The 25,736-nt window shown below is 38.2% G+C and overlaps 2 protein-coding genes across 2 annotated transcripts; both read right to left on the bottom strand.

Moving 5' to 3' along the window:
- Positions 1-412: 412 nt before the first annotated feature.
- Positions 413-7,130, bottom strand: LOC143878453 (subtilisin-like protease SBT4.3). Its single transcript, XM_077380743.1, has 9 exons — positions 4,759-7,130; positions 4,125-4,216; positions 3,185-3,431; positions 2,602-3,085; positions 2,290-2,387; positions 1,988-2,197; positions 1,795-1,906; positions 1,424-1,613; positions 413-1,091 (listed from the first exon to the last, which is right to left on the bottom strand). Exons 1-9 carry the CDS (start codon positions 4,854-4,856, stop codon positions 535-537), a joined length of 2,088 nt encoding a protein of 695 aa, XP_077236858.1. The 5' UTR covers positions 4,857-7,130; the 3' UTR covers positions 413-534.
- Positions 7,131-11,046: 3,916 nt separating this feature from the next.
- On the bottom strand, positions 11,047-14,466 carry LOC143879993 (GDSL esterase/lipase At3g48460-like). Its single transcript, XM_077382738.1, has 2 exons — positions 13,017-14,466; positions 11,047-11,617 (listed from the first exon to the last, which is right to left on the bottom strand). The coding sequence occupies exons 1-2, from the start codon at positions 13,692-13,694 to the stop codon at positions 11,198-11,200; spliced, it is 1,098 nt and encodes a 365-aa protein (XP_077238853.1). The 5' UTR covers positions 13,695-14,466; the 3' UTR covers positions 11,047-11,197.
- Positions 14,467-25,736: the final 11,270 nt, after the last annotated feature.

Genomic DNA, 25,736 nt, shown 5'->3' with positions numbered 1-25,736 from the left:
CGAACAAACATGTGGGACACATTGGACGAGTACACATCAGGGATTCACTGAGTATTATCAAGTGAACAAGAATGAGCAAGATTGTGCACGACTCAACCATATCTAACCCAAAATAATAATAATAATGATCATAAGAACAAGTGCAATTTTAGTTCAACTGATTCGTTCTATTTGCATATCGACCCAATGAACTATAAAAATGAATTCAAGAAGTGCAGATTCTTAATAAAACTGCAGATTTCACAAAGCTATTTTTGGGTTGCCTTCTATTTGATTGGCTTGTCGTTGTTGCCCGTGTTCCTTTCTTTTTTAATATAATTCTTTGCCATTAAAAACAGAGAGAAAATAAATAATTTTATTGAGGAAGAAAGATGAAGTAAACTATCCAGTTATCAACCTACAACATTTGACAGAAAAAAAAAGACCCAAATCAGTTTTTTTTATTAACTTGGAAGGTAATTAAGCATTTTTATTGAAAGAAAGACGAAAAAAAGAAAATACAATCAACTCCAATTAACCAAGCTGATTTCACTTCTAGTACTGATTCAGAGTTTTTGCGTATATAAAGGATTGGTACACAATTATAGGGCTTCGCACACTGTGAATACCATCAGACCACTCTAAAGAAAGAGAGTACTGGTCACCTATCCTTAAACCATTTCCGACCACCGTTACTACGAAATGCTGCTTCTCGTTCAATGAATTGAAAGACAGAACATTAGGAGTCACAATGATCTTTAGTTTAGATGGCGCGTAGACTGTTGCTTTGTATGTGGAATTCGCCAAACCAACGTTAGTAACTATCCTAGAGAAATTGGCTTGGAAAGGCCCATCAGTTTGAACATTAACGGCCATGGAAGGATAATTCAGATCCCTCACGAATACAGTAGTATCAGTGGGACAACTGCTCTTATCCCCAGAAATGAGCCTAACCTCCTTTTTATGATAACCTTGGGCACATAGCATTTGAATGTAGTCATCTTTAGTAGCATCATACACCAGACCAGGATCAACAGCCTTTACTGGATCGATATTGCCGGCACCATAGCTGAATTCAGAATCTTCAGCGGCTCTAGAGTTCATTGGTGAAGCTGGCAAATGAAACATAAAAGCGAGTTAACACTCTTGTTTATATTTAAGGGTGAGATAAATTTTGTATTAAGAGTTAGTAAGATTCAACTATTATTTGTGAGGATACAACATAAATAGGATGGAATCCGTAAATCATCTCGATGATCCCAACACTTCAATCTATAGATGTTTCTATATAATTTGAGAATGTAAAATGCATCTCTTTCGTGTTTTGTCTTTTGTTTCCTCTTCTCTTCTTAAACTATTTGAACACATGATAGCTTTTCACTTCCATATGACACATATTTTCATTGCTAGAACCCATAATTAAAGCCAAAATAAATAGGATTACCAGTAGTCATTAGAGCAGACTTGATAGCTGAAGGTGACCAATCTGGGTGAAAAGTTTTTACATAAGCAGCTGCACCAGCAGCATGAGGGCAAGACATAGAAGTCCCTGATTGTATGTAGAACTTCGCAGATCTCTTATCTTCTTGGACCCAGGAAGCTAAGATATCTACTCCTGGCGCACTTATATCCGGCTGCAATACTTGAACAAAGCATCTCATGAGATTTCAAAACAACTGAAGAAGATCAAGATTAAATAGTTGCCGTTTACACACTAAAAAGACTTTTGTTAGTAATTACAACTTAGGCATCATAAAAGAGAATGGAAACAAAATTATCTAAAGAGTGATTTGTAAGCATGGATGAAATGATCACCTTTAGAATATCACTTGTAAATCTATTGGGTCCCCTAGATGAAAAAGAAGCAACTTTGGGGGCTTTAGGATTGAAGAACCCCTCACTTTTCAATATGTTTGCTTGAGGATTCCTGTAGAGTAAAAGCATGTTTAGTATATATCAGAAGTTGGTTTTAATTTATAAGATTATCAACACATAATTTAATGAGTACTTTGTTTTGCTCATGTATAATTGAACTGCGGAGCTTCTCTTCAGGCTTAGATGGGTAGCAGGAAGAGGAAAAGCATAGGAATAATCGTCGGTTGAGCTATCTTCTGCAATCAATCCCAATGCGCCAGCTAATAGAGGACCTTCCCCATCTGAGGAGTTGCAGTAAACAATCTTTCCTTTAACTAATGCTTTATCCAAGCAGGTGCAAGTCCTAAAACATTATAATCAAAATTAATTAGCTTAGTTTCAGTTTTCTCAAGAAGAAAAGAGAAATTCTGAAATCATCTGGATCACGAATTTTACAGAACGGAACTGATGAAGCAATCCCGAGATGAAGCATCTACTCCACTGATCATGGGAAACAATGTCCTGTTCAATTCGAAGGTGTTGATAGCATTTCCCTGACCGAGATACACTAATTAGGTAGCCCAATACAAAATTCACTTCAAAACTATTCAATTAAAGCAAAATAATTGTGAAAATGGGAAAACCCAAGTCTCCAAAGACTGTCGGGAACTAGATTAAATAAGTCTCTTTTTTTTGGGTTTTCACCATCCGATTCGATCAAATTGGATAATGAATTTGAGTGAAAATTAAAAGGATGGTCTTTCTCACCACAAGTGTTACTCCATTTCCAAGAGCAATCTTGTTCTTTATCCGGCGATCGGTGCTGGTTGCCGCCACAGATAACACCCATGGTGCAATACTACTCACGGTCCGAAGTCCAGGACCATCATTACCGGCTGCTTGTGATGTGAGGATTCCATTGCTCATGGCATGGAAAGAACCGATGGCAATAGCATCATCTGTGTAGTCTAATGGATGACTAGGCCCAATTGAAATAGTGAGGATGTCAACACCATCGGCAATTGCATCGTCAAATCCAGCCAACATAGTTTCAGAGGTACAAAGCTCACTACAGACTTTGTACATGGCAATCCTTGCAGATGGAACTGCTCCCCTTGCAGTCCCTTGTGCTAAACCAAGATAACTCGCCCCCTTCACCTCGCGACCGGCTGCTGTTGATGAAACATGGGTCCCGTGCCCATCATTGTCAATAGGAGATTCTCCGGTGTAATCTTGAGCTCCAATCAACTTTCTGCGAATTATAAACTTTAATTACTGGAGGTCATCATAAATTTATATTCAATGGGATATTAGAACATCAAATGATACTTTAATGAAAAGAAAATTTTACTTGTTGCAAGTGAAATTTTTAGAAGATTGGCACTTCCCCTTCCACTTCTTCGGAGGAGGACCGAAACCTTCGTCGTTAAAGCTTTCAGAATCCGGCCAGATTCCACTGTCAAGCACCCCAATTATGACATCACTTTCAACAGTTGGGATTCTTTTCACAGTATCCGGGAAACCAAGGAAATCCCAAGATCTTGTTGTGAGAAGCTTGTAAATCTTACTTGGAAACACTGACACTACTCCTTCCAAACCTGTAGAAATTATTGTAAATTTATTTTGTTGTCACAGGTATGGATTCTATATTTGTTCCACTCTTTTACCCCATGTTTGGATACGTGGATTTCAGAATCTAGGTATTAGTTTCAAAGCAGTGTAAAATTCTGGATTTTACAATGGAAGTAGGTTGCAGACGTGGGGGAAGTAGGTTGCAGATGAAGGGTTCAAGTAAGAAATCCAAGTTTTAGAAATCTCTTCCCCATCCTGAGATTTCTAAAACCTCGAAACAGAGGCGATCTCTTACTCTCTCGCTCAATGGAAAGAAGGGCAAGAAATCAGAAAACAACGACTAGTCTCCATCTTCTCTCGTCTCACATCCATGATTTTAAAGGAATTCCAAGAATCCGCAGATCTTAGAATCTTGGATTTCCTCAAAATTGTAGATGGGAGACGAGAGAAGAAAGAGACCAGTCGTCGTTTTTTGATTTCTTGCCCTTCTTTCCATTGAGCGAGAGAGTAAGAGATCGCCTATGTTTCCAGGTTTTAGAAATCTCATGATGGGAGAGAGATTTCTAAAACCCGGATTTCTTACTTGAAATCCAAGAAACGTTGTCAGAACAGCATACAGGTGTTTGATAATGAACCCTCTTTTACATTGTTTTCAAACTAAAACCTGGATTCTAAAATCCGCATATCCAAACGGCCTTAGAGAATAACATTTTACTGACCGGCAATCTTTTGTTGCTCTTGAGCTGTTAGATTGGCAGCGAATCCATTGAAACTCCGTGTGTAGCTTCGAATCATAGAATCAGTGGGGGAGCTGCACACAGAGAATAAAAGGATTATGTTGTTAATTAAAATTTTCAACATGAAATATATAAGGTAGTGTAAAATAATATTTGTAGTCTATAACTGAATGTAAATTTAGGAGCCACTGTTCATCGATCCAAGCCATCCATCCATCTACTTGTGAACATATCACCACCGACTCTCATAGAGTTGTTTTGTTTTAGGTTTTCTTTAGAGTCCTTTTCTATTTTGTTTTGTGGTTGGATTAGGTTGAAGTCATTTCTATCTAGAATAGAAGTTAACGTTTCCTATAGTTGGAGATGTACGGTCTCTAAAGATTAGATAGCGTTAGGATAATATTTAGCTTTATCATTATAGTTTTGTATATAAAGAGAATGAATGCATTGAATAAAGTTATCTTCCACCGTTTTCAAAGAAAGAGAGTGTTTCCACTGTTTTCAATAGAGAGCTTTTATGTTTATTCTTCCTAAATAAACCAAAGAAGGTTTACACTACTATGTCCTAGTATACATAGGCTATGCCCAAAAAATATCTCCCCATCTCAAACATTACCTCTCTTCGAGAACTTCTTGTAGAATGCTATGGTGGTGAGATAACGCTGTATATTCTCCCTCCGGCAGGGCTCCCATGTACACAATGTAGACCTGCATTATACAACATTGATGTGATCCATTGCATTCACACAATAAGGGCGGCACTTATGAGTTATGACATACCCTCACTAGGCGGAATGTTATTATTGTGAGTGGGGGCCTGCCTAGGTATGGGACAGCCATTTGAACCATTAGCGCTAGAGCTGATGGAACTATTTTAGGCTAGGTCCCACCGAGTCCCATACCTAGGCAGACCCCACTCATGACTGTAACACAGAACAACATGGGAACACAGTATAATTTCACAAAAATATATATTTTGATGACCAAATGCATCCGATCAAACAGAATTTGCATCTAGAAGGGAAAAGGATTGACATCGAGATCTGGCTTTTGAAATCAATGGCTGGAACCAGCCCGGCCTACTACGCGACTCAACTGAATCCCAAATAGTGAGGGGGCCCTCCCTCTGGGATATCTTTGTCTTCTTCCAGATCTATGGTCCTACTCCTCAACATAAGGCTTCAAGGACAGGATTTGGACTGGATGGACCATCCAATCGATCGCTTGTAGAATGAGGAAGATCAAAACTTCGGAATAAAATCCAGTTAGAAAATAAGTACATATATGAGAAAAGTACCCATGTATTCATGCATGAATATGGGTGCATGTCTTTGAGAGAGAGAGAGAGAGAGAGAGAGAGCAGCATGCAAAAACATGAAGACTTAGCGTGACTTGCCTGTCTATCTTCATCTAGAGCAACAGAGGGATTGGCAAAGAAGGCTAAGAAAGTGAAGAGGGCGAGAAGGAAGGCAGAATAATTTTTCAAATCTGCCATTGGGTTTAGGTTAGAGAAGTTCACAATACAAGAAGCAAGATGAATTGCAATTTATAGACAATGAAATTCAAGATAAAATGATTTTAGTGAATCCCGTAACGGGAGAGATTTCCTTATATATATATATTCTGTTTGAATTTTAAATGCCCTTTTATAGTGGCACTTCTTTTACGTTTCGTGTTTAAATACATTTAATGTATAAGTTTTACTGCATTCTTTAATATTTTTGCGTTTTACACTTCATTTCATTTCTCTCTTGCCAAAACGTCAATTAGGAGAGAGACGTTAGGAGGAAGAGAGAGCATGCACAAGAGTATTCTCTTTTCTCTTAAAAAGGAAAATGAAGAGTACAACCCATTTTTCCATAGAAGCTGGAGAGGACAGTAGGGTTTCTATGTTTAACTTCAATTAATTATTTATTTCTACACATTTTGCCGTTTGGGTGGATGTTAAGAGCTGCTTTACTTTGGTGGGTCATGTAACAGTCAGTCCCACCTTGTCTCAGTGTTGCCGATGTATTTCAGCAGATCAACTGATCAAGGGCATGATGTATTATAATGATAATCAGATTTGTCGGATTATTCTAATATCAACGCCCGGAAAACTGAAGTTTGTGGCTGGACCTTTGAAATTGCTCAAATCATTGCTTAGGCCATTCAAAATTTTTTGATCATCTAGATTGATGATTGGGTCGAGGAATTAAGCCTTTTCTTAAGTCTTCTTAAGACAACAAGGCTAGAGAATATAAGGCTGGAGAACACAAGTTTTTTCTTAAAATAAGCCTTTGCTAGGAATTAAGAAAGAATAGCAGTTTTAGTCTCTTGTTTTAGCAAGTTTAAGCTCTTGAATTTTATTCATTAGGAGGGTAAATCACTGTAACGTGCTAAAGAGTTTGAAAATTTACCTTAAAATGCTAGTTGTTTTAAAAACTCGTATAAATGTTATTTTTACAGAAAAACAAAATTTAAGAACGAAAATGCCCTTGGCTTCATCTAATTTTGGCTTCGAGTAACCTGTTTTGCCTTTTTGGCTTCGAGTAACTTTTTTTTGGCTTTGAGTAACTCATTTTTGGCTTCAACTTGTTATTCTAAACATTACTTTAATGATACCTTTGGATCTTTGGCAATGAAACAAAGAAAAATCCGAATCTAAACGAGATGTGTTAGGTGTACCTTGCACCGCCTTGGCTGTTCCTCCGTTCTACATAATCCGACGATGCTTGATCCTTGTCCGAGCACAAGATAGACTCGAAAACGCCCCTAGTCTTCTCTTACGTCTCAACACTCTAGGTCAATGGGAACCTCTCTCAAATATGAGCTCTCTCTCTTAATGAACTCTTTTGTTGTGTTTATTGTAAGATGGACAAAAACTCTTTAAATAGACAAAGAAGCTCCCATAGAACTTCCAATTTAGTCCAAATTTGTTTGGAAACTTAGGCTAGGGGTGCAACTCGGGTCGGGTTGAGGCCAACCCGACCCAACCCGAGGAACCCATTTTTTCCAACCCGACCCGACCCGACCCAACCCAATTTGCAATTTCCTCAACCCGACCCAACCCGAGGAACCCATTTTTCCAACCCGACCCGACCCAACCCGATTTCCAATTCGGGTTGGGTTGGGTCGGGTTGAGCCGATTTGATATGGTACCAACAGTTGACCACCTCAACTCAAGCCGGGTTGTTTTGGATTTTTAGAATCAATAGTGAGTCACCAATAATTAGTTTTTGACTCGCAATCGGTTCTCAAAATCCAAAACAAACAGGGACTAACAATTAACAAAGGGAAATGTTATCCGCACTACTATATTTTGATGATCACACTCCTCACTTTATTAAAGTAAGGTATGGCCCGCACCATAGGATTATCCAAACCGTCCATTATGGACTGTAGAGACTATTTTAATGTTGAAAAAGAAAAACACATACAGAACTTCTTCAGATGGAATACAGTAATATTAATATAAACTAGGATCATATGTATATGTTGGAATTAACATCACCACTAAATGGGAATTTTAAATTTCCAATTCGGGTTGGGTCGGGTCGGGTTGCCTGACACCCCAACCCAACCCAACCCGATTTTCAATTCAGGTTGATTTTTCCCAACCCTCCAACCCAATTTGTGAAAAGCTTAACCTGTTCCAACCCAAATTCGGGTTGAACCCGACCCGAGTTGCACCCCTAACTTAGGCACAAAATTAGCAAGAGTTATTAAAGATAAGCCTTCTAAGATGTTTCCAAAGATATCATATTAGTTAACCAAGCAAAGGGTTGCTTAAATGCAAGGCCGTAATCAATTTAGAAAGCTCAAAACAAGGAAACCTTCCAACACGACTAACTTTTTTTAGCTTTGAGCAACCTATTTTGGATTCGAGTGAACTATTTTGGCTTCGACTAAGCATTTGTTACTTCAACTAACATATTTTTGGCTTCGACTAACTTTTTTTTGGCTTCAACTAACTTATTTTTGGCTTCGAGTAACCTCTTTTTGGCTTCAACTAAGGATTTTTTACTTCGACTAACAAATTTTTGGCTTAGACTAAGCATCGTTGGCTTGGACTAACCTATTTTGGCTATGACTAAGCCTTTTTTTGACTTCGACTAACTTTTTTTTTGGCTTTGAGCAACCTATTTTGGATTCGAGAAAATGAAAATGAAGCTGCCCGTCTGGTCCAGCAGTTTTCTTATTGTCCACCTGACAAAAAGAGAAAGCAGTAACCCGTTTGAATATCAGTTATAATAATACATATGTGAGATATCCTAGTAGGAAACCATAGAATTTCTTTTCATTCACACTGGTAAGGAGAATCGGTAAGATAACAGCCAACCTAAACACCCATGCGTAATGAATTAGTATAAAACAGTATTCAAGTCAATATGTGAATATGTGAACATACACACCTGTGTGCTAAGAATGGATTAGCTTTGTGGGAACATACACACCTGAACAGCCATGCTTCTTTAAGTTGATGATGAAGATGAATTAACTTTGTGGAAGAGGGAAGAGCAATTGGCTCAAATGCACATGCTATGTTGTGGATTGAGAGAGGGCGAGAGGAGGGGGGTGTTGAATGATATCAGATGGATGAATAAGGATCGCTTTCTTCTTCGGCAGGTGTTTTCCAGACACCAAGTAGTAAAACACACGTTATCCTATATCTGTTAAGAAATCTAAAGAAGCAAATTTCCTGTTGAGCAAAACTAAAGAATGTTGGTGGTAGTTTCAAGTTTTAACTACTTTTCCTTTTCACTATTAAAATTCTTCCCTTTTTAAAAAATTGGGATTAAGAATAATAAATATAGCACTGTCCCTAGCACAAATATGAACACCCTATAAGGCTACAAGCTAATCCAGACCAATCCAGAAAACCAATACCATATGTTATCTCCTTTATACAACTTACAAGACACTAACAACTTAGAATCTGTCTAAAACAATAACATTCAATGTCTAGGACAGCAATGAATCTTCAAAAGATCACAGTTGTAAGTTCTCAAAAGCAACAATGAATGATCAATTCCAAGATACCTCCAGTATGTATGCCATATATGATAACAAATTTGCAGACAAATAATGAAAACTAAGGTAGAGAAATCTATCAGTCAAGTTAAAATACCCAATCTAATATGCACGAAGAGAGGTAGGATCAACCAGGTTTATTATTGCAAAAGCTTTATTACAACCAGGTTCCTTATCATTTCAAGTGGGTTTCATTTGGTCTTGCAATGACTCAAGATGTACTTGCTCAAAGTTTTTAACTCTTTCTAAACAGTCTCAAGCATGCAAAGAAGTTTAAAAAAATACTGTTAAAGTATAAAAGATAAATAACACCTTCCTCCAGTAGCTTAAGCTTTTGGAGAAGTTGGTAAGTTAACATGGTATCGGAGCCAAAGGTCTCAAGCTCAAACCTCCAGGATAGCAAAAATCCACATGCAATGGTCGGCCCAAAGTGGGACCACATGTGCCACGTGTTTGCCAAGTGGGCCACAAGTGTGGGGGAGTGTTAAAGTATCAAAGATAAATAACACCTTTCTCCATTAGCTTAAGCTTTTGGAGAAGTTGGTAAGTTAACAAATACAAAATCAATAACACAATAATCTAAAAACAATGTCTCTATGTCACGGCTGAAATGCCTTGCAACAATTCCTTACAGCTATGCCATTAACCGCTAAGAACAAACATTTCTAACCAAATATGGAGGCCTTTTCCAATAATCCAACTCAATTCAACCAAGCCTTTGTCCCAAACCAGTTGGGGTCGGCTAATGAATCCTTTAGAAAATTTTCCAATAAATCCAACAAATATTAATTATGATTTACAATTTCCAACAAGAAACCCACATAAGAAAATCATTCAATTTTCCAAAAGCAAGGAGAAGAAAAGAAACCAACATCACCGAGTCACTCAATTTGCAAGAAACAAAAGGTATAGGTCATAAACTAAACCACTTCAGCATAAAAACTGAAGCAAACCCATAAAACCTGAAACCAACCAGAAAATACGGATTTTTCCCTTCAAATACCTATCCATCTAACACATTGACCTAACACTAATCCTCACAAGTAGACATAACCAATAAAACCGTAGCAAGTTTAATCTACCCAATAAGCAAAACCATAGACATGAAAAAAAAAAAAAAAATACCTAGAAATAAATGCAACTACGAAAGCCTCGGCTTCATCTTTATCATACACAGTGACTAGATTCTTTAACAGCCACGGACCATCCAAACCCTTGCACCTTAGTATGTACTAAAGAGCTCTCTGTATTTTAAGTCAACTGTACTTGAAAGAGGTAACCCGAAAATTTACCAAAATGGCACCTTAAAATGGCAACTATATCCATCTCTAAACATGACATCTCAATGCTACTGAATGACGCACCTTAAAATGATAGACTTAAAAATTGAAAAAGCCAGAGGAAATCAATCTTTAAAACTGTAGGCGCTGAGATCCTCTTCTCTGTTTCCATCATCGCTGAAATGCAAATCAAGTGCCTAACATAGAAATGCTCCAACTTTGGTAGCTTTCCTATTTGGAGTATTTCAATGCAAAGCCACTTGATTTCACGAGAGACAGAATGTGAAATGGTTCTCCTTCATCAGAGAAAACAAGAAACAAAGAATGGAGGCAGAGCTGAAACCGAGTCGTCTCTCTCTGAATCAAACCAGAACCTTTAAAAATATGGCATCCACCGTCAAGGTGAGGGAAAGACATCACCAGAGATTTCAATGAGTGGTAGGGAGCTTCGTTCCTTTGGGATTAGGCATCTTCTTTTGCCATTGAAGGAGAAGAAATGCATTAAGGAAACTTAAAAATAAATGGGTAACCAACAGATGCATTCTTGCAGTCACTCGTATAAAGATGTATATTTCAACATTTTATTTACATTCTTGCAGTCACTCGTATAATGATGTATATGTCAACATTTTATTTACTTATCAACATCAGTAGTCTATATATGATTGCAAAGTAGCATCTGTGGAGCATAGACACAGATGCATATATCAACATAGAGATAGATTTATAGTATGCATAGATATAAATGTTCACTTGAGATATTCAAGAAGCGTTAAACAAGGTTTCAAATGGCGGCTCAGTGTAGTTGTTCTGCCGGAAGAAGTGGTCAGCAAGTCGCGCGTTCATGGCTTCTGTGAAATGTGCAGAATCCCACATAATGTACTTCTTGGGATCCACGCATACTGATGAATTCGGCAGCATTCCACAGAAGTTCTTCTTATCACCGCAACATGGCTCCTCGATCACTTCGAAGCCATAATTCCCAGGGTTTGTTTTAATGTCCAAATACGCTTCTAAGAACTTAGCATATATTATGATTGCACTCGGATTCTGTTTCCGCACCTGATGTAGCTTTTTATTCAGTAGCCTACTGTGAGCATTAAAATCTGACGGCTTGACTGTTCCCGGCACTGTAAGCAGTCCTTGAACGATGACGAATTTCCCACCCCTGGCTAACACATCCTGTGAGCCATAAGAAGAAACTTTTCTATTAATTTAAAACAGAGGAAATGTTATTTGCAGGCCTATATTGTTGAAGAACGCTAGCAAATGATTCAGAATAATTCTGGAATTTGGTAAGCTCCTTTTGCTCCATAGAATGGAGTAGAATACCACATTTCATTTCTATTTGGCTGGTTGTTAAGATTCAAGTACACATTCGTCAATTACTCTCAATTCAGCTGAAATTCTGAGAATTATGCTTGTTCTCATATTCTCTTTGAAGAAATTGAACAAAGATCATGGTAATTCTGTTTTGATTCCACAAGAAAGTAATTGAGCATCCGGTTGTAGTTATCACAAAAGATCTGATTTGAATTGGACAAAGAACATTCCTGGACCGAAGAAGAGTTATCTGTCAATTGTCATTTTAGTCGTTTCTGAATGAATCAATTGAAACCGGATACTATTTCTCTCCCTCACTATTGAAATTAGTCATTGATTTGATTTGTTAATTGATCTAAAGAACTGGTAGGCTATTCTCTAATTTTCATTGAGGATCCAATGTTGTAAATAAGTAGATCCAGTAGCTACAGTAGCCCTGCACATCAAGGAAATAATCCTGTCCTATAGCTGCTATTTGTGGAAATGCTTACTTGAAGGCCAAATTCCAAATTGATAGAGCAATATGTAAGGAGGTGACAGGCACTTCACAAGCAGATCAAAATTTATGCCCATAGAATGTTAATTCATGACCCTTGGATCATGAGGAAATATTTTCATTTCAAATCCAAGTTGAAAGAAGTTAAATTCACCCTTCAGCAACAAGAAAATGACTCCTTGAACTATCCAATTGCTTGTTGGCTCAATGTATAATTAGAAATTGTGTGAATGGGTCATTGTGCGTAGGGAATGTTAGTGAACACATCATCTGAGTAGGTTCAAGCTATAATATAGAAGTGCATTGAGAGGGCTCAGTCATTTAGTTAAATTAAACACGAGTCGAGCACACAAAATAAAGGGGCTGATGCACTTAGTCGATGCTTCTCACTATTAAATACCATGAGAATGGAAAGTTTGGGGTTTGAAAAAATTGAAAGAACAGGGCAAGGAGGATGAGTACTTTAGCCGAATACAGAATACAGTTGAGGAGGGTAGTAAAAGTGATTTTTGATGATGGACGGGATCCTTTTCAAAGGTAACTGTTAATGCATACCAAATACTTCCCTAGGAGTGATGGTTATTCAACAATTACACAACAACCGATTAGCCCACTTTAAAACATAGTATAAGACATGGAAATGGAATCAGAATCATAGTCAAATGTTCTTGCGTGGGTTTCCATATTTCTTATGATTAGCCCACTTTAAAACATAGTATAAGACATGAAATGGAAGCAGAATCATAGTCAAATGTTACCTACCTTCACGAGCTCGATGATGGATGAGACTGCCTTGTTCCGAATAGTGACAGGGCTAATGGAGGTCCCATTGGCTATGGCGTAGTCGTTTGCGCCCATCTCACCCAGCCAGAAGAGTGTGCTCTCCATTACCTTTTTGCATTCAGGAGGAGATTTACGGGCGCACTCCACCTTATCAGCGAAATCTTCGAACCAACGACGTTGAGTCACTAACGAGTCTTCAACTATGATCCCTTTGGTCGCATTGTGACTCTTGAAGAACTCGAAATCAATGGCCATTGATCCGGCCTTGGCAAAATTCACCCCACTCGTGAAATTTGCTTTGGTGTCGCTGGAGCCTGGAAGGTAAGGAAGAGAGAGTCTTTCGGCTAAAAAATCAACCACAATACGGCCGTCGGACACACGGCCGGTGGGTTTGCCGAAAAAGGTTTCTCCATACGGAGGATTTATGACAGGGGAGGAAGGATATGGGTTTCCAGTGTCTGTCAGGGAATCACCAAAAGAGTAAATCTTTTTGAATTTTGGAGGATTTATGACAGAGGAGGAAGGATATGGGTTTCCAGTGTCTGTCAGGGAATCACCAAAGGAGTAAATCTTTTTGAATTCTGGATTGATGGGGTGATTTGGAGAAGCAGCAACAGTCAAAGAGAAAATCAAGAAGATGAAAACCAGACACCCCATTGTTTCTCTGACCTTCTTTCTTCCCCTGAGAGCTCGTGTATTTAAAGGACGGTGAAGAAAAGGAGAGGGGGATATTGAGGTTTTTGAAATTTGGGGGTGAAAGAGAGAGAGAGGGACATGATGATAAATTCGCACCCCTATAGGATAATTCACACACCTTTAAAAGAGGGTATGTGGCAGGCAGACTATAACGCTTTTTTAACGTTCCATGGGTGCGAATTATCTTAAAGTGGGGTGCCAGTAACGTATCCTATCGTATCTTTATTTACTTGATTTTCTATGGGGAAATAAATCAATAATATCGGCACGATCTTTTATATCCGATAATGCCACTCGAAGGAAATACTATCGGCGTGAAGATGTTTCCTTTATAGGCTGTGTTCACTCGCTTTCTCGGCACGTGAAAAGAAAGGAAAATGCCGTTTTTTCCCAGAAAGCGATTTTACGATGTTCGCTTGGTTTCACGTGAAACCCAAAATTAGACCTGGCAAACAGGTGGGCCGGGCCGGGTCAACCCGCGAGTGATGCGGGTGTGGGTCACACAGGTCGGGTCGGGTCAGGAAATGACCCGCATTTTTGCGGGTCAGAATTTACGTGACCCGTGCGGCCCGCGGGTCACCCGCAATACTCAATTTCGTTTTAAGTACACCGGACAAAACTCAACTAAAAAATTGCAGGGAGGCCCACCCTAATTAATCTAGAGAGAAGAGTGCGATTATCAAAACAAGGGAGTGTGAATATCATTTCTAACAACGTAAGATTAAAACGCGAAACACACCTTCGAGAAAAAGGAATCCCGCAGGAAGGAGCATAGCCGTTGAATTTCGCAGATGAGACTGAATCAATGATGGCTTTGGATACATCTTGGCCTTGCTGAAAGGCGGGGAAAGACGAGGCATCTCCTACTCCGAGAGAAATCAAGCTTTTCTCAGATCCAGATTTAGAAAGGAAATCATATACAACACCTCTAATGGTAGCTTTTTGGTCCTCCAGGAGAAGAGAATTACATATTCTTCTATTACAAGGTTTATCACTACTGGTGTTGGTGATAGATCCATTTTTATAGATGGTTACCTGTAAAAATTAGAAAAAAAAACGAGGATTGAGCAAGAATGAATAGATAAGAAGATGAAAGGGTGAAAATTTTATTTTCATTGGAAAAATTAGTGAGATTTTGAGGAAAGTACCTGGTCTAGAATCGAAGGAGGCATCTGAGAGTGAGGGGGGAGGAGGAAGAGATATTTCTGGATTGAGATTACACGTAGAAAGCACTGACGTATGAAATTAGTAGCCTTTGTACCTATCCTTTCCTCTTTATAGGTGTGGCTGAAAGGTCAGTTGAGTTTGTTCTACAAGGGGGGAAGTATGGGGAGTCGTAATTACAACTGTAAGACACTTATTTATTAGATATGGTCAAATTTTGACCGTTGGATTAGGTCTATCTATGGGAAGTGATATTTACGTCCCCCAGCGTAGACCACCTGGATTGGTAGGACCCACAGTATGAACGGTTGTGATGACCCCCTGTCTTTTTCTCGGGTGCCCGCGGGTTGGGCCCGTGTTTTTGCGGGTTGGGTCACCCGCGGGTTAGTTTTTGACGGGTCACTAAAACTCTGACCCGTGCCCGCAAATTTGCGGGTGGGTCGGGTCGACCCGCGGGCACGGGTCGAGTTTGCCAGGTCTGCCCAAAATATCAAACGTGGAAATTATAAAAATGACGTGGAAAGTCATACTTTCTCGCAAACGAGAGATTTCATTTCCTACGGAATAGGTGAGATTTCGTTTATTTTCTCTCGAGACAGGAAAAAAAGTCGGGCTTCTTTTTTTCTTCACCCACGCAAGGACAAAACCCTAGCCTCTCACTGCCTGGATCTTCATCTTCTCCGGCGAGAATACTCCTCCGGCGACACTACGCCAAGCGAGGTACCTCTCTCTCTCTCTCTCTCTCTCTCTCTCTCTCTCTCTCTCTCTCTCTCTCTGGATGTTGGTTTTTCATCATTTTTTGTTTGTTTTCTACAACATGGGGTTTCGGAAATGGGTTTCCATCTTTTGATTTTTGGGTTTCTAGTCACTCCATCTTCATAGGGGTTTAAGAAATGGGTCTCCATCTTCAGAAATGGGTTTGCAGAAATGGTTTGAGATATGGGTTTCCGAGAAATAATCTTAGATCTTCTGGGTCAGATTTTTATGGCTCTGTTTTTTATCTCCATTTTATCTCTCATTCTGCTATTTGCAAAATAGTAAAGAATATGCTGCTGATATTTGGGTTTTAGCTCTCTTCTGCTACTGATATTTAGATTTTAGGTCACTTTGTTGGATTTTTTGTAGTTTTTTTTTCTTACAATAGGGTTTGAGATCTAGTTTTATTTTATTTTTATAAGTAACATTCATGGATCTATGTTCTGAGATTTATTTCCTGGGATTTGTATAAAGATTTTGCGAAGCTAGGTCTATCGAATCTGCTACTGATGTTGGGTTTTTTTTAGTTTTTGTTTCTTACATTAGGGTTTGAGATCTAGTTTATTTTTTTGATAAGCAATATTCATGGATCTATGTTCTGAGATTTATTTCCTGGGATTTATATGGAGATTTTGCCAATCTAGGTGTACATTTATATGCCTCTTTTATTTATGCTGTGAACAGGCGCAAGAAACTTTTTCTATGGATTTCTCAGGTTTTTCTGCGCAAGTGAACAGCCGCAGGATTCCTTTTCCAGCACAATTTCTTTTCCCTTCCTTTCCTTTTTGCCATGTCAGATTCATTTCCTTTCTTTTCCTTTCCTTTCCCGAGAAAACAAGTGAACGGACCCTTAATGGCACTCTACAAGTTATGAATAAGGCGATAATAAATTCGCACCACTATAGGATAAATCACACCCCTTTAAAAGAGGCTATGTGGCTGACTTTAAAGCTTTTTAACGTTCGAGGGGTGCCAATTATCCTACAGGGGGTGCCAGTAATGTATCCTATCGTATCTTCTCCTGTTTAGAGTTTAGACATACTGTTGATCTGGACCATTATTATTATTATTATTATTGTAGGATATGATGGGCGTACTTACCTCTCTCATTCCTTTTCACATTTCAACTTTTTTTAAACGAGGGAGGAAAAGGCATTATTTATCTTGCAAAGCAAACTTCTTTCCAGTTTCCACTCTCATCTATTTCACATCTCACTCTTAATTATTTACTACTCTTTCATGCATGCATTAATCACTAATCAAGGAAACAAATTATTAATCTTCCACGCAAGGCCACTTTTCTTCAGATTTTTATCTATTCAGTTACTAATCTTACAAAGTGTTTTCCTTACAGTTACATCTTTTCTCTCAATCTTTCGTTTCACATCCCAGCTCTGTCAAATGAGAGCTGAGACGATGAACCCTAACCCCATGTGGGAGAGAGCATTTTTAAGGCAAAGGGATAAAGTCCCATTTACATCATAGACCTCTAGACTCTAGTGGGCTAAATTCATGAGCTGAAAGATGTGCATTAAATGATCCTTCAACGGCGAAGAGAGGTGTGTGTCCAAGGTTTTAAATTTCGTTCGATATCGAAATTTCGGATTTTGGTCAAGACTGAAACCGAAACATCCGAAATCCAAAATTGGCAAAACGTACCAAATTTCGGTCAAATTTCAGAAATTTTGTCAATTTCGGAGAAATTTGGAAAAAATAATACCTTTTCCCAAATTTTGGCCGAAACTTGCGCCCAAAAAATCTACATTTCATGTGTCTTTACCGAATTTCAAGCTTTCGGCTGAAATTTCGGTTTCAGCTAGGTCCGAAATTACCCTCGAAACTGAAATTTAAAACCTTGGTGCGTGCCCTTATAAGTTCTAATGGCACTGAATAATGTAGTAGTAAAGGAATGATAAATGTGGTAGCAGTCCGACAATAAATCAATTCCAAAAAATAATATATGTTGAAAACAAGACTCCACATTTTCATATTTATAAATTTCCAATCACCCTAATATTTACTTTGGTAACAGCTGTGCAGATTAAAACTTTTATCGTAGTTCATCTTCCCACAAATGTAATGACAGTATTTGGCCATTCTCTAGATATGGTTATTTCGTTCATTTCTCTAAGATTGGTACGTTTGATCGTTTTCTAGGAAATAGGGGAGCCAATCCTTTGGCTTTGAGAGGAGGGTTCCCATTTGTAGGAGGAGGTTCTGTGTTTTCGGGCACGATGGGATGGCGTTCTAACGCCGTGGTTATCACTGGTGAGAATATGGAGACTGAATAAAGTACTGCGGACCAATGGTTGGGTGGGGGAGTATGGCGATGGGTCCATCCTTGATGGTGACAATGTGGGAGTTGGTGACGAGAACTTTGCGGATGGTAGAAGTAGATATGGTACGGTCTCCAAGAGGCATTGTTTCAGCTTTAGGGGCTCTTTAGACAGCCTAGGCGTCCTCTGGCTCTGTTCTACACATCATCGTTAATTTGGTGAAGTGTTTAGATTTACCCCTATCATGATCCTTCGCCTCATGTTCAATCAGATAATCATGCAAGCTTGACCATCCTAAGTATCCATTAAGTATAGTTTTGCGCACCTAACAAATATGGAAAATACTAAAAAAGACGATGGTTTTGAGGCTTATTCTCAGAAACGCATTCGGCCCCGTTTGTGCCACATATATGCGGCCAGATCCGTTGGTCAGGATGGTGACTATGAGTCTGGCCAAATGCCCTCGAGAACACCTTGATCAGATGATCCTTAGTTTTGATCCACACTGCCATTGATTTTTGTAGTTCTTAATCTTAAGCATGGTGTTAGAGTATATCAGATTTGGTGGATATGAACATTGGATCTAGGGTGTTAGATTTGGTCATTAGATTAACTAATTATGCTAGATTAAGTAACCATGCTAGACTAGGCAAGTAAATTGGAAAAGGTTTATCTTGGCATAATTTTATCCTTCTCTTTCCATGTTTACCTTGACCTCTTTCAATATTTATCCCCTGAGCACACTGTAGGGTTTATTGTAATCACGGAATATTAGTATAGGAATGAGCCTCTAGCTCATTAATTGGTCGAGGCTTTGTTCTTCAACCTAGGGGTCAGTGGTTCAATCCCAGGTTACATACCAAAAAAAAATTGAAGAATAGTAGAATTTCGTTTATTATCACATGGCATGTCTGTCCGGAATGGAACGAAAACTTGTTGCCTTACAATTTTCTGCAAGTTTAATGGTCTTTTTTTTTTTTTGATTGGCCAGTTTAATGGTCTTGATTGTATATAAATGTCTCCATATGGGACCCTAGTTTGATCATTTCCCTAAGTTCTCGAACAATATTGAACTTTCTTTTAACTACCAACCGCAGGCAACGTAAGATCTTTGGTTTGTTGTCCACAACTAATAGGCCCCAAGATTGACGGTCTGGATCTTGCTTTGGTAGCTATCATTCCTAAGGTGTGATAGTACTAGCACAAGAACTTCGAAGTTAAGCGCACTTGGGCAAGAGTAGTAATAGGAGGGGTGATTCGTAGGAAGCCCTCCTACTGTGCGTCCTCTTTTCAATTTAAAATGCCTAAATATATAGTGATAGATCGTCATTAGAAGAAACAACGTTAAGAAGCCTAGTAAGACTTCCCATCAACAATCATGGATGCCTTGAGAAACGTGGTAGGGGGAGAAATTTTCAAAGATGATGCGGACACAGCAGCACTTAAAATCCAAAGTGTACCAATCAATGTCTATAAGACTATAGAGCCATTAGGTGTAATAAGCATTTGAATGCTTGCACATGTTCGTGTTCTGCCTAATTGGTTGCTGAAACAAGCATTTGAATGCTTGCACATGTTCGTGTTCTGCCTAATTGGTTGCTGAAACAAGCATTTGAATGCTTGCACATGTTCGTGTTCTGCCTAATTGGTTGCTGAAACAAATATACTTGTTTCCTAAACAACCCTTCTCCTTCTTTCATACACATTTGTTTTTCTCAAAATTTAATCCGTAATTTAAGGAATTTCACCCAAAAATCTCGATTTTGTTCATTATTTATTATTTTCCCGGGTCGAAATTTTGTATGGGATAAAATATTATTTTAATTGATTTCGTCGAATTTCAGCTGAAGAAATTTTAGTTTCGGTCAACGAATTCCGAAACTGAAATTTGAAACCATGGTTACAACTCGACAAAGGTTTTAGTCTTAGTCTCCGGATTTGGCTGAAAGGGAAATGATATTCATATAACAGGTTTTATGTAAGCTTTAACAGATAGAAATGATATCTGCATTCTGTTGTTATTTGTTAACTGTAGTGGCCTTCATCAGCCAGTCACAAAACTGAAAATTAGTGTCATGTCGTTACTAAAACAATGGAATGTGGGTTTTGAAAACAAAAGATTAAGACAAATGTTGCATATTGCCACTCTATATTTATAATGAATAGGGTGTTATACATGGAAGAGTACAGCATGTCCTATCTCATGACAGTAGGATTTCATGATTACAATCAATCAATATAAGGAAGAATACAAAGAATGAATAAAATATTCTCTTTCTCAACATGGCATTAATTGGAAAGGCATTCTCCTCTTGGGTGACATCATCAATCCTTATCTTATTATGTTGAAGATATATTCCTTCTTGGGCTGCTGCAGAATGGAATATTTCATGATTCAGCATGATGTCATGATGCCTTGACTATATAGAAGGTATGTCATGGTTATCTTAAATGAGATACGTTAACAGGTTTCACCTCCAAATTGGGGACACAAATAATTAGTAGAACTGTAGAAGGCTCTCCACCCCATAGTTAGCAAAACACCGTTTTAAATGGTTCATTTTTATTTTTTTTTGAAAAAAAGAACACATTTCATTGGTTTGTTGTTTAATCCTCCATTTAAAACTTTTACAATAAAAAAAATTCCATTTTATTTTTTGAGGAAAGCATTGAAAATGTGTTTTAAGCGTAGTAAACTCATTTTTTGTCCACTATATATTGCAAATTGTTATAAAGATAACTAAAAGTAATCAAGGGAGAGATAAGACGGAGAGAGTAAGTGAGAGAGAGAGGGAGTGTATGAGAGAGTAGAGAGAGAGAGGGAGTGAAGTAGAGAGAGATTTTCTCATTATGTCTCACTGTCATTCAACTCACATCCCTTTTATATAAGGGAGGGGATGAGATGGTTAGCCATTAATGGCCACAAAAATTAGGTGGCCATTTATATCATTTACAGCAGTCCCCCTTGGATAACCATCATACAAAGAAATGGAACCATTTAAGACTGCCTCGTTAAAACCTTGCTAGGAAAAACCCAATGGGATAAAAACTATAGCGAAGGAAAAAGAGTACAGTCTCCCCCTGAAAAATAGTTCCTGTTAAGTTGAGATGCTTTATCTGAGAAGATCTTTGAATCGACGGATTCCAATTTTGTATCTCAGTTGCTGAGATTGTGCTTTGGGAAGTGCCTTTGTGAATAAATCAGCCAGATTTTAATTTGTTGCATACTGATATCTCCCTTTTCATGAAGTTCATGCGCATAGAAGAACTTCGGTGGAATATGTTTCGCTCTATCACCTTTGATATAACCTCCCTTGAGTTGTGCAATACACGCAGCATTGTCTTCGTATATTATAGTAGGATCTCCCTTGATTGACAATAAGCCACATGATTCTTGAATATGTTGAATCATTGATCAGAGCCAAACACATTCCCGTCTTGTTTTATGAATTGCAAGTATCTCAGAATGATTTGAAGATGTGGCTATCAGTGTTTGTTTCATTGATCTCCATGATATAGCCGTATCATTATATGTAAATACATACCCATTTTGTGATCTGGCTTTATGTGGATCAGACAAATATCCTGCATCTACATATCCTAGTATTGGTGACTTTGCCTCCCTTGAATAGAACAACCCCATATCAGTAGTTCCACGGAAATAGCGAAGTACGTGTTTGATTCCATTCCAATGTCTTTTAGTTGGTGCTAAACTGAATCTTGCTAATAGATTGACTGAAAATGCAATATCAGGTCTTGTGCAATTCGCAAGATACATAAGTGCACCAATAGCACTAAGATATGGAACTTCCGGTCCAAGAAGTTCTTCTCCATCTTCTTGTGGTCGGAATGGATATTTCTTTGTATCAAGGGAACGTACAACCATTAGAGAACTTAATGGATGAGCTTGATCCATACTAAATCAATTGAGAACTTTATCCACATAAGTGAGCTACTGTTGTATATGTCGTCTGATGAATGAAGATTCCCGTTGATGAGTGTTCAACTTGTATACCAAGACAAAATTTTATTTTTCCAAGATCTTTCATTTCGAACTCCTATTTCAAATACTCACCGGTGTTGATGATCTCTTCAGTAGTACCAATAATATTTAAATCATCAACATATACAGCAATAATCACAAAACCAGTATTTGATTTCTTAATGAAGGCACATGGACATATCTTGTTGTTTGCATACCCTTCTTTTACCAAATATTCACTGAGACGATTGTACCACATACGACCGGATTGTTTTAAGCCATACAATGATCGTTGTAATTTGACTGAATATAAATTTCGTGGTTTTGAATTATTCGGCAATTTTAACCCTTCAGGGATTTTCATATATATATATATATATATATATATATATATATATATATATATGAGGAAAAGGATTGTACACTCGAGCGTACCAAGCTATGGTACGCTCGAGTGCCCAATCACATGTGGGCCCACTTTGTTAGGATGATCCAAAGCATTCATTTGAAAGGCCCTTACATAGATGGGGTGTGTACCAAAAATCAGCTCCATAGGATCATCCTAACCCATCCATTTGTGGAGGTCAAAATGGACAGACACTGTGTGTCCACAAATCTGTCCATTTTTGCCCTCCACTTTTGGAGGGATTAGGATGATTCAATGGAGCTGATTTTTTGTACACACCCTATCTATGATAGGGCCTTGCAAATGAATGCTTTGGATCACCACAAAAAATGTGGGACCCATGTGATTGGGCACTCGAGCGTACCATAAGCTTGGTACACTCGAGCGTACAATCCTTTTCCTCTATATATATATATATATATATATATATATATATATATATATATATATATATATAGAGAGAGAGAGAGAGAGAGGAAAGTGTTGGTGAGCTTAAGCGCCCCAATCACATGGGTCCCGCATTTTTTGTGGTGATCCAAACCATTCATTTGCAAGGCCCTATCATAGATAGGGTGTGTACCAAAAATCAGCTCCATAGGATCATCCTAACCCCTCCATTTGTGGAGGACAAAAATGGGTAGCTTTGTGGACAAATAATGTCTGTCCATTTTGACCTTCACAAATGGATGGGTTAGGATGATCCTATGGGGCTGATTTTTGGTACACACCCCATCTATGTAAGGGCCTTTCAAATGAATGCTTTGGATCATCCTAACAAAGTAGGCCCCAATGTGATTGGGCGCTTAAGCTCACGATAAGTTTGGTGAGCTTATATATATATATATATATATATATATATATGAGAAAACGGTTCCTACACATATGTGTAGAGAGTTTTCTACACACTAGTTTAAAATACAGTGGGGGCCCACATTGTTTGGGTGATCCAAGCCATCCATTTTAAAGGCCCTCACATAGATAGGGTGTCTATAAAAAATCAGATCCATAGGATCATCCCAACCCTACGATTTGTGGACGTAAAATGGATGTCTTTAAACCTTCACAAATTAGTTCATTTTTCGCCTCCACAGATCGAATGGTTAGGATGATCCTATGGATCTGATTTTTTGTGGACACCCTATCTATGTGAGGGCCTTAAAAATGAATGGTTTGGATCACCCAAATAATGTGGCCCCCACTGTATTTTAAGCTAGTGTGTAGATAACTTATCTACACATATGTGTAGCAACCGTTTTCTCATATATATATATATATATATATATATATATATATATATATATATATATATATATAGAGAGAGAGAGAGAGAGGAAAGTGAAGCTACACCGCCGGCTTAAAATACAATGAGCCCACATTGTTTTGGTGATCCAAAGAATTCATTTGATTGGCCCTCACATAGATAGGTTGTCCACCAAAAATCAGCTCCATAGGATCATCCCAACCCTACGATTTGTGGAGGCAAAAATGAATGTGTAAAAACCTTTACAAATTTGTCCATTTTTGCCTCCACAGTTTGAAGGGTTGGGATGATCCTATGGAGCTGATTTTTGGTGGACACCCTATCTATGTGAGGGCCAATCAAATGAATGGTTTGGATCACCAAAACAATGTGGGCCCATTGTATTTTAAGCCGGCGGTGTAGCTAAGTTAGCTACACCGGCGGTGTAGCTTCACTTTCCTCATATATATATCACTATCTAGTGATCCATATAAGTATGTTATAACAACGTCCATTAGACGCATGCCAAACCCTTCTTTGGCTGCCATACTGATTAAGGAGCAAAAGTAATTCCATCCATTACTGGAGAATATGTTTGATCATAATCAATGCCAGGCATTTGTGAGAAACCTTATGCAACAATACGTGCTTTATATCTCATAATTTCATTTTTCTCATTTCGCTTTCGAACAAATACCCATTTGTATCCAACAGGTATTACATGTTCTGGTGTTTGTATTATTGTTCCAAAAACTTCACGTTTTGCTAATGAATTCAATTCATCTTGAATTGCATCTTTCCATTTTGGCCAATCAATTGTTTGTCGACATTCATCCACATTTTGTAGTTCTGGATCCTCTTCAGGATTTATTTCAATTTTTAATGCCACTTTATAGGCAAATATGTCATTTGTCATCATTTTATTTCGATCCCATATTTCATTCTTATTGGCATAACTGATCGAAATTTCTTCATTTTAGGGTACTTGTATTCTTTTATTGATAATATTATGATTAGCCTCTTCAAGGTCTATCAGTTCATTAACCATCTTTGTGGTTTGATTTGTCTGTATGACTCCTTTAGGGACGTCATCATTTAACGCTTTCCTCTTTCTGGGAATTGTGTCCTTTGCTCCGATTGGTCTACCACGCTTCTGGCGTGGTTTAGACTCTTCTATAGCTTTACTTACATATTGGTCACTTGGAATTTCAATCCTCGCTGGGATATTAGCTGCTAGTATATAAGATTTTACCACTTTCTTTGCATCAGTAAATGCGTATGGTATTCGATTTGCAATATTTTGTAGTTGTATAATTCTTTGAACATCAAGTTTAGATTGACTCATACGTGGATCAACAAATAATAAAGTTGACTCATTCCATGAGATTTCAGGACGCTCATATGCTTTTGGTAAAATCTTTTCTCCCCCTAATGATGGGAAAACCATTTCATCAAAATGACAATCTACAAACCTTGCAGTAAATATATCTCGAGTAAGTGGTTCAAGGTATCTAATAATAGATGGAGAATCAAAACCAACATAAATTCCAAGTCTACGTTGTGGACCCATTTTTGTCCTCTGTGGAGGTGCAATTGGGACATGTACAACACAACCAAAAACTCGTAAACAAGAGATATTTGGTTCTTGACCGACTACAAGTTGCAACGGTGGATATTTATGATAAGCAGTTGGTCTAATGCAGATAAGAGCTGCCGCATGTAATATTTCATGACCCCAAGCAGAAATTAGTAATTTTGTTTTCAAAAGTAGTGGTCTTGCAATCAATTGAAGTCTTTTAATCAAAGATTCAGCTAGACTGGTATAGATCCACCAAATGCTTTGCTGTCCGACATGTCTTTGCTCAATGCCCATTCATGCCACATCTATGACAAGCATCTACAGAATGCTTTTGTAGCATACTTGATTGGCTTTTATCCTGAATTTATATATCAGGACTATGCCACTTCAGTTCTTGTACTTCTGCCTTCAGAGGTCCAAAATCGTTACGAGGTCTAAGATAATTATTGTAATATCCACGTCCTCGACCTCGACTACCTCTAACTCTTCCACACCCTCATCCACGTTCACTAAATGAAATGGAGTTCGCTTTTGGGAATGGGGTGGAACCAGTTGGGCGAGATCGATGTTGTTGCATGAGAATTTCATTATTTTGTTCAG

This window comes from Tasmannia lanceolata, unplaced genomic scaffold (genome assembly GCF_043159265.1).
Source record: "Tasmannia lanceolata isolate RefF3 unplaced genomic scaffold, GAP_Taslan_0.1 ptg000006l, whole genome shotgun sequence".
NCBI classification, from domain to species: Eukaryota; Viridiplantae; Streptophyta; class Magnoliopsida; order Canellales; family Winteraceae; genus Tasmannia; species Tasmannia lanceolata.
This window is presented reverse-complemented; position numbering and strand designations above follow the sequence as displayed.

Bases quoted from the DNA above. Each gene is read 5' to 3' on its own strand.
- LOC143879993 (XM_077382738.1), bottom strand. From the start codon at position 13,694: ATGGGGTGTCTGGTTTTCATCTTCTTGATTTTCTCTTTGACTGTTGCT. The intron at 11,618-13,016 runs GTAGGTAACATT...TATGGCTCACAG, and splicing joins CCATCATCGAGCTCGTGAAG to GATGTGTTAGCCAGGGGTGG.
- LOC143878453 (XM_077380743.1), bottom strand. From the start codon at position 4,856: ATGCAGGTCTACATTGTGTACATGGGAGCCCTGCCGGAGGGAGAATAT. The intron at 3,432-4,124 runs GTCAGTAAAATG...TAATTTCTACAG, and splicing joins AGAGCAACAAAAGATTGCCG to GTTTGGAAGGAGTAGTGTCA. The intron at 3,086-3,184 runs GTAAAATTTTCT...TATAATTCGCAG, and splicing joins AAAAATTTCACTTGCAACAA to AAAGTTGATTGGAGCTCAAG.